At 42.3% G+C, this 9,089-nt stretch overlaps 1 protein-coding gene across 1 annotated transcript in view; it reads right to left on the bottom strand.

The window, feature by feature from the left end:
* Nucleotides 1-9,046, bottom strand: part of PIK3R4 (phosphoinositide-3-kinase, regulatory subunit 4) — a 21,753-nt gene extending 12,707 nt beyond the window's left edge. The window contains exons 1-7 of the mRNA XM_009866231.1: nucleotides 8,317-9,046; nucleotides 6,938-7,071; nucleotides 6,181-6,763; nucleotides 5,504-5,638; nucleotides 3,426-3,647; nucleotides 1,807-1,980; nucleotides 523-668 (exon numbers count right to left, since the gene is read on the bottom strand). Of these exons, the coding sequence (XP_009864533.1) occupies nucleotides 523-668; nucleotides 1,807-1,980; nucleotides 3,426-3,647; nucleotides 5,504-5,638; nucleotides 6,181-6,763; nucleotides 6,938-7,071; nucleotides 8,317-9,046 (2,124 nt within the window). The remainder of the gene's footprint in view (nucleotides 1-522; nucleotides 669-1,806; nucleotides 1,981-3,425; nucleotides 3,648-5,503; nucleotides 5,639-6,180; nucleotides 6,764-6,937; nucleotides 7,072-8,316) is intronic.
* Nucleotides 9,047-9,089: the final 43 nt, after the last annotated feature.

Raw genomic sequence — 9,089 nt, 5'->3', positions numbered from 1 at the left:
TCCTGCTGAGCACTCTGCCCTTGCCCCTGGCAAAGCACTGCTCAAATCCCGAGCATGGGAGTCACTGCCCAACAGACTGCTCAGGTTTTCAGAGGGTCAGGCTCATGGCCAGATGTGTTAGCAGGGTAGGGATGGAATACTCAGTCTTGCAGATTGAAGCACAGAACATAGAAACACTTGTTTCACAGCCAAACGTTTTGTGCCGTTTAGACTCCTACAAGCTAGCACAGTATTTCAAGAGTTTGATTGTAAATGAGGCATATAAGGGCTTGAACCAAAGACATACATGACTTTAGGCTTTGTAAAATGCTCTGCAATTTGCAACAAATTTGAGACAACAGTCTTTCAAACGTGGAAGGCAATGACCATTCTGTCATTGCCTGCCAGCAGAGATCAAAAAAACTGCGTGGCCTCGGATCTTAATTGAAAAAAAGTATCTAATATTCACAGTCAGGACTGCGGCCAAGACAGACTTAAGAATTATGACTTCTAAAGATATATTCACATTATTTGAAGTATTACCTGAATTATTGGTTGTGTGATAAAAGGATGGAGGTATGGCATTAGTTTACAGTAGACATCAGCAATATTCAAATACTGTGCTACCACAGTAATAAATCCAACTGCACCATAACGTATCCAGAGATTAGGATGACACAGGAAAGGTGCTGAAAGAAAATCAGGCTGTTAAAATACAAGATTCACATTAAAGAGAGGGGATCATCTTGTATGTGGCAGCTTATGATGTCATTTCCTTGCCCTAGAATCACTCCCATACCAAGTCTTCCCTCCTGCAGAGCAGCAAGGTGGAAATATTCATACTGAGAAAACTATCTCATGAACTTCACTGTGCCTGTGCTGCTCCACTTCCTTGCTCTTGCCAAAAAGCATGTTTTTCCTGTTTATTCATTTCAACCCCTAATTGTCAACTCCATATTTCCAAGGAGACTAATCCAAATTTTGGACAATTATGGAAAATCATTAACACCAGTGATTTATTTTGTTCTTTTTAAATAAACACTTTATTCCTTCCTCTCTTTTTCTTGTATAATCACTCCTTATATTGTAAGACTGTAAGATTCATAAATCCATCGCAATTATGTGGGTTTGAGGAAGTTGTAATCAAGGGACTGTATCTAGTCACGTATCATCATGTATCATCTGCCCCAAATTCTGAGTGCATTTGAAAAGCTTAGCATTATGAAGAAGCAGGCTACATCGCAAAAGACCAGCTGGTATTTTCTTTTCCATAAATAGCTGGTAAATCTTGGGCATGCCTAAGTTAAACTGATAAGTCTGATGTGGAAGGAGACAACAATTTGGTATTCAAGGTTCTACGGAGTTAAATGGGTTTTTATGATGCTAGAAATAGGATGAGAAAGGCTCATGTATCATCTGAAGAACTAGATTACCCTCTTCCCCAGAGGCTGATGCGTAAGAGTTTGGAAGTTATGTGCCTGATCAACTTCTAGAATTAAATAGGAGTTTTTCTTTATAGGAGGTTGACACGAAGAACAAAGGAAACCCTGAAAGCAGGACGTTTTTGGACCAAGTGTTGTCTGCTGCTATCCTATAGAAAATCAAAGAAGATGCTTCCAATTTATTCCATCAAAATTATTATTTTAAACTTCTGAGCACTAACACGGTTCAACCAGCAATAGCTCATTAACACAATTTTGTGCAGATTGTATAACAGTACTATAGGTTTGTGTATGGAACAGATAAGCTGACGGTGAAGCTCTATGTAGTATCAAGATTTCTTTTCTTAACTAGGAAAACAAGGTATTCTCCAGCATTCCAACTTACCAATATCACAAGCAAACTCATAAATATGGGGCTTTTGCAGGAGCCCCAACTGGCACATACAAGTAAGAGCATTAAGGGCTTTATAAATGACAAATTCTTCAGCATCGCTGAGACCTTGCTGAAGCAGAGGTTTCAGTATCGAAGAGCTTTGCCAGCCAACGTAAGCAGCAACACCTGAAACATAAAAAGAACACATAAAACTCCAAAGTAGCGCTTTGTTGGCTTTCCTTACCAAAGTTTAAAATTGCTATCCCACAGGTACATCTCAAACCAGATTATTAGTCATCAGAAAAACAGGAAGCCGCTTTTTGTTCAAAGCTAGACCAATGCTGTGAAAGCCGTTCAATACAGCAGATCCCTGTGCCTGCAGACGTCCTTCCAGAGGCCAGGCCGTGGTGAGGGCCCACGTCTGGCCAGCAGAACTCTGGAACAGCAAGGCAAGACCAGCGGGGCTCCTAAGGGGTGGGGATGCAGTGCATGCATCTGAACACGGGGAAGACAAGTGACCATTCCATTGGCAGGATTTTTGTTTTTTACTTAGCATTGATTGTAATCAGAGTATCATTCACACTCCTGAAAAGACTAGACTTATTCTGGACTAATTAGCATATATCCAGTTAGCCACAAAAGAAAGAATCACTAACAGTCAAAAGAGAATTTTTAGAACAGTCTTCCAAAACTCTTCCAGCCTAAAATGGCTGCAAGATTTGCTGTTTAATTAACTGGTCTCATATTAATTACCATCACAAAGCCACCTTGACTCTAGTTTCAAAGAAATGCAATTTAGCAACTGCACTGCAGTAAAAGAAACATCTTTCCTATTCTTCTTCCTTTCCCACATGAAAACCAGCCACTGGGCACAGGAAACTGTCATCAGGAATTGTTTGTTTGGATTAGATAGCCCATCTACAATAATTAATCTCTGGCAACTGTCAGGGAGATGGACCTTGTTGGACTTCTGTTCTTTCCTCTCCTGTTACACCCATCAAGTTAACGTTCCTTTCCACAAACAACTGCTCAAGTTTTCTGACCATTCTCAAGAGAAAAACAAATTAGTTCTTCATGAAATAGTTCAGGCTTATTGTTGCTGTTGGCATATGTCGTCATTTTTCCCTCCAGTGAGATTTTAAGGCACTAAAAAAAATTATAACTTTAGCCCACACCAATGCGCCATTTTCACCACATGAACAGGTCTACCGAAGTTAATGGGACCGTGCACACACATGAAATGATGCATCTGCTAGTCAGCTTGCAGAAATCTTAGTACTTACTTGTCATAATTTAGCTTTTTGATTAGTTGCTTTAGCAAAGACTCAAAAAAACCCCCAAACATTGGAAGCTTATTTTTTCTGTTAATCTGACCTAGACTTAAATGCCTCAGTCTCATTTGCATTATATGTTTGGACTAAAAGAAAAATATAGTTGTATTTACACCATTTCATCTTCACTCTCTAAAGAAACATTTACGCCAAACAATTCAACGAAGTCTTTCCCTATAAATTACAGAAATCTTTATAAGACAGGACATTTATATGACTGTTAACAGTTTCCAGAATATGAAAAAATTAATTTATTTACACTATTATCTCTCTACTGCTTGGCTGAAATCAAATTCTTACCAACAATGCTGTCAAAGAAAGCTCCTCGAAGATGCCAGTCATTCTTATCATTTAAGAAAGTGATCATATGTGACAGAAGAACATCATTGGCTTTCTGACGTCCAAAAAAGACACAGAGACGCGTTATTCCATTTTCCATCAGTGTTTGTTTCACAATATTCTCTGGGTCACTCAGCAAAGTCACAACTTTCTGCTGGACCATTTCATGCAAGGCCTGCAGCTCTGCAAGAGACAACAGGATGAGCACCTGGGTTGGTGAGAAGCAGTCTGTGCATGTGTCCTGCCTGCTGCTACAGGAGTCACACCTGCACGTCAGCCCAAAGAACACCTGACTTAGGAACATGGGTGACATAATAGAACCTCAACAATTCCAACGACTGGCTAACCAAAGACTTCAGGCTAAGCCCAAGGTGGTGGCAAAGCCGAAGAGTACAGAAATGGGAGGCATTCTTACTATATCAATATATTCTAAACTAGTCACGACTTCAACTAAGATGACCCAACTTACTATATATACATACACACACACACATACAGGTGAAACACGTATGTGAAAAAGCATCAGAAAGTTACAGCAGTAAAAAAAAATGCTTCAAGGCAATTCTGGTTTGATATTCTTATTTGACTAAGGGTTTCAAAATTTGTGAACTGACAAGAAATCACGAGTATATTTTTAGTTAGGGAGATGGACTGGCTTTGTTAAGTACTTCCCAATTCATTAAGTACAAGCAGTTACCCCAATGATACTGATGAAAAAATCGAGGATGACCTTGCCTACGGCTTCTGTGCCATGATGCAGCTAGAAAGATACTTCCATTAAACAGAAATAACAAAATTGTTAATGCACAGGCTACTACTGAAAACTGTACAAGGGAGGTTCTCAAACAAGCAGCACAAAAATTTCAGCTATTGCTGTCCCAGCTTTGCAGGGGTGATTACCAGTTGCCTGCAGCCAGAGGACCAGATAATTTGCTTTCTATCGTGACTCCATCTATTTGTAACATGAAAAAGTTGCCTTCTGGGTTGAAATTTCTCATGCCTGGTTTCTAAAAGGGTAAAAAGAATAGAATTATTCAAACTTTTTTCTTCCCTTCATTACTTCTTTCATTTCCACACTATTTTGAGGGACAGTATTTCTTAGAAACACAGCCCATAGACGGGGCTTCCACTCACTCCTCAGCACTTCTGAGCAGCCCGTTCCTTATGTGAAGGAATGTGAAAGAGATTTTTCTAATGTTTGATTTAGGTAAGGTTTTGTGGGGTTTTTTTCAAAAGCATCATCCTGCAACTAGCTAATAGATAACTGAAACATACCTTTTTCCCAACCATATGTGTGGGATGTTTACCAATTATGATTAGTCACAGACTGATCTACTTAGCCCAAAAGAGAAATTATTTTTTAACCACAAACTCTTCCCAGGTTAGAAGACTTGTGTGGCATTGTTCCAGAAATCTATGCATCACTAAAAGGCACTGGAGCCGACACACAGGTCACTTTTTACCATCCCTCCTTCCCAAGGGAAAGAAAAAAGGCGTCCTTAGGATTTTAACTCATTCTCTGTGCTACAGTTACAATAGCAAAGCCAGCACTGTTACTGCCTGATGGCGTTCACATGTTCAGTATCTTCAGACAAAAAGACAGACAAGAATTGCCAGGCATAGGAACAGAAAAGTGCTATGACTGTGCTAGAATTTGACAAGTTTTTCCAAGCTAACTTTGCCTGCCATTTCAGTGGAAGCGCTATTTGGAACACAGCCACGTTTTTGCAGCTGACTTGTTTACAGGACTGTGAGTGGAGCTGGACATGCAGTCAGGCAGCCAGCATCACAGGCAAACACTTTGAGAAATTCTAAAGGAGAAAAGTGTGCTTGTTTATAGACCTTTTTGTCTCTCTCAATGTCCCAGAGTTGTGTGTTTCTGCATGAAGCCGTAACATACACACTTTGATACTGGTTGAGCCAAAGTGTTCTTCCCGCTGAAAAGGAAGGCTAAGCAGTGAGGAAGATCAGCGCTAACTAGGAGCTTTGGCCCACAATTTGCTATTTTAAGCATGCAAGGTAAGTAGAAGTGATGTTACCTGTGTCATAGTTATCACTAGGGTGAGACATTTCATCCATTTCTTCACCATTTGGTTCATTTTCCATATTCAGATTTTTCAGCTGTACTAACTCTAGGAATCTCAGAGCAGTTTCTGCCAACAATGCTATGTTTTCTGCAAAGGAAAGCGTTTTGGTTAAGAATTCTTCGACTTCGCCAATTTACATCAGTCTGACAATCCCTCTGATGAGAGGTTATAACCACTGACAATGACAATACAAGTCACAAGGGACAAATGGGATTGAAATTACATGACATGCTCTGGTCAATCCGCTTCTGTTGGCCCTGACTCCAGGGAAGCTACCAGGTACCTCAAATCACACAGCACTTTTGCCATTTAACAAGTGGAAAAATTGTAAGCATATGACACGTAACAAGGACTAATTTCAGTCTCCTAATACTAGCCCTAGAAATGCCACCTAATCTCAGGCTAATGATCAATCAACTAATATGCCCACACAGTAAACTGCAACAACACAAAACTGCACCAGTTAGCTCAAGTGAATACAGGTGTCTTTACCTGCTGTCATTTCTGAGACTGCTGGGGAGATTTACCGAAACAGAAATGGCAAGATACATGATGATTTTGAGCAGGGGAGAAAACAGGGAAATACAGAAAAGCCCAAGACTTGGAGTTTTGACTGGATTTCCTCTTACCAGCATACGCGAGTCTGACAATGGTGGCTTCGTCCTGGGCCAAGTGTGCAATGCCTGGCAGAATGTATTCTGGGTAAATGTTAATATCATTGCGTGGCACCTCTTTGACGAGAGCAAGAACTTTAGTTAGTGTTCTCACAGATTCTGCCCTCACCCTGGGCACAGAGTCATTGCTGAAATGTAACAGATAAGGAGTAATACGATCCAGAAGAATCTCTACACTTAATCTCGGTGCTAAATGAAGAATCAGTTCCAAAGCGGCCAGTTTTGAATCACAGTATTTGAGAGTCTGTAAACAGGAAGTTATCACAGACACTAGAATAACCAGCCCATTCTCTTTTGTCTCTCCCTCGGCTTTCTCTGTGCGATCATGCCCACAGAGATTGTGAATGATGTTGTCCAGATCTTTACGTATGACCAATATACGCTCATCTGCCGACACAAATGTTTCCTTGGCAAACTGGGCCATGTAAGGCTGAAGGAAAGTATAAAATATTTCAGGAAATGCATTGTTACGTTGCTGTTTCAAATAATCTTCTGCTGCTAAACGTTTATCTGGCTCGCGATGGACCATCTGAGTGACCTTGAGAAAGGCAAAAGTAGGAGGGAGTGGGAAAGAAAGATTAAAGGTTTAGACATTTGTAATACACAAACCTCAAATCCCAAATCCAAACAATAAGCAGTTTGTCACCAAAGTAGGTGAAGCAAACTACAAACAGACTACGTGAATGTTTCTAATGCTGTAGTCTACCCTTACCAGTTCTCTGATACTGCGGTCTTCAATTTTGTTTAGGACTTGATCAGGGGAAAAGAGGCCATTTCTGTAAGCCAAAAGCTGAGATAAATCAAACAAAGGTACGCCTTCTGTGAAGAGCTCTGCTATTACACACCCTGGGGAACAACAACAACAAAATAAGTGAAGTATATCAGAGGGTTTTAAACAGGCGCTTTAACTTTGCTCTCCATATGCAGACAAGAACAAACCCTAAGTGAGATAGCATCTCAAGCTCCAGAAACTGGCTTTTACACTTGATCCCTGAAATATCTCCCAAGTATTTTATTTCAAACACGCCAAAAGCTGAGGAGTTTTCAATTAGGAAACATGAAGCGGTGGCTTCAGCCACCTGCCAGCTGGAAAACACGCCACTAGAAAAAGAATCCACACCACTGTCACGTGGAAGAGCAGCACCAGCAAGTCAGCATGGATTGGGCAGGAGGCCAAAACTAAGCAATACTTTTACAGAAGGTAAAGTAACCTCTATCTCCACAGAGATGCTGGGGGAGAGCGTACGTTCACTCACACAAACTCATAAGCACTGTGAGAAATAACCTGATTGCCAAACGCAGTTCCCCCTGCTGTGTATGTGACACACGTTCTCTTCAAAGGTGCCACTCCTGAAGTTTGCTCCCAACTGTCAGCATCTTGCTTCATAAGTGCAATGTTCTAGAAGTCTGGCCATAAGAGCAGCTTGTAAAACGTTCACTTACATTTTACATTCAGATTTTCAGGAACTTTTATGCCAAAGGAAAAAAAAAAAGGCCAAACTTATGTCTTTCAAACTGCTCAAGACAAGCTCAAGTCTCAAGACAGGCTCCCACAATTGGACTCATTTGCTACTGGGACTACAACAGGAGATTACTTATTATCCAACTTCCTGTGGGGAAAATGAAATGAGAAGGGGCTCCAGAAGCCAAATATTGCCAAATTTCCCTGAAAGCTGGCTCGGTCCCCAGGCAGCTGGACCTCCGGTGAACCATGGACTAGTTCCTCCTCTTAGGTCCCATGAGGCATACACTACATGTAGTACCCAGAACCTCAGCCATGAGATGATAGTCTGTGACCTTGAAGAAGCATCTCTTTCACAGGACAGAGCTGAATCACAACAAAACATTATGTCATTTCCCTCCTCAGGTAACACGGCGATGCACTTAATTTGTGTAGCTTACTGAACTACGTCTGCACTTTCTGTGAGCGAAAGGTTTGGGTCTTATACTTAAAACAAGCAAGATTTTCCACATGCTGTTCTCTAAATTCACTGTAAAAAAAAGAATCCACCCACCACCCCAATAAACTTTTCTATGCCCCAACACACAATCATATATGACACATTGATCTCTCCTGACAGTTCCAAGTACCTGCAGAGAAGATATCCATCGCACGTTTTAACTCCCCTCTTGTTCGCTGGTTGCTATTTGCCAGGTCCACCAAAGGAGTTGAAGGGTCCCGCATGTTTTCCAGCTCTGTAGCAAACATACTGCCGTCGACAAAGCGCTCGGGAGCGATGTAACACGTTCTTCTCCGCGACGTGTCAAAGAAATAGTTGAAGTCAGCGGGGTTGTCCTCAGGAAGATAGGTCGGTTTAAAACTGGCAAAGTCAGTGAGGAGCACCCAGTTCCAGCTGGTCACCATGATGTTCTCTGTCTTAATGTCCCCGTGGCGGACCCCCGACTTGTGCGCTTGGTCCACCGCAGTGAGGATCTGGAAGGCGATCCACCTCTTCTCGATGTTGTTCAGGAAGGGCCTGGTGCTAATCCGGTCGTAAAGGTTGTCCCGTACGTACTGCCTGAAGAGCATGGCGGCCTTCTCGGACAGGGTGGCTTTCTGGAAGGGCAGGCAGTTCTGCGCCGAGTGTAACCTTATCTTCAGCTCCTCCAGCTCCTGCTTGTAGCTCGTCAGGGGTAAGGTGGGATCCTGGATGGCGAACACCTTCACGACCACCAGCCCCTCGCGATGCTTGGCTCGGGCCACCTTGAAGAACCGGGTGCTCCCCAGGCTCTTGTCGTACTCGAAGTCGTGGACGTCGGAGAAGTAGCTGTCCACCGACAGGATCTGCGAGGGGGCGATGCCGGCCAGCTGGTTCCCCATGGCGGCCCCTCCCGCGGCCCCTTCCCGCCTCGGCCTGAGGGAA

The sequence above is a fragment of the Apaloderma vittatum genome, unplaced genomic scaffold, assembly GCF_000703405.1.
Source record: "Apaloderma vittatum isolate BGI_N311 unplaced genomic scaffold, ASM70340v1 scaffold10873, whole genome shotgun sequence".
Lineage (NCBI taxonomy): Eukaryota > Metazoa > Chordata > Aves > Trogoniformes > Trogonidae > Apaloderma > Apaloderma vittatum.
The sequence above is the reverse complement of the archived record's forward strand: the minus strand, read 5'-3'. Positions and strand labels throughout refer to the sequence as shown.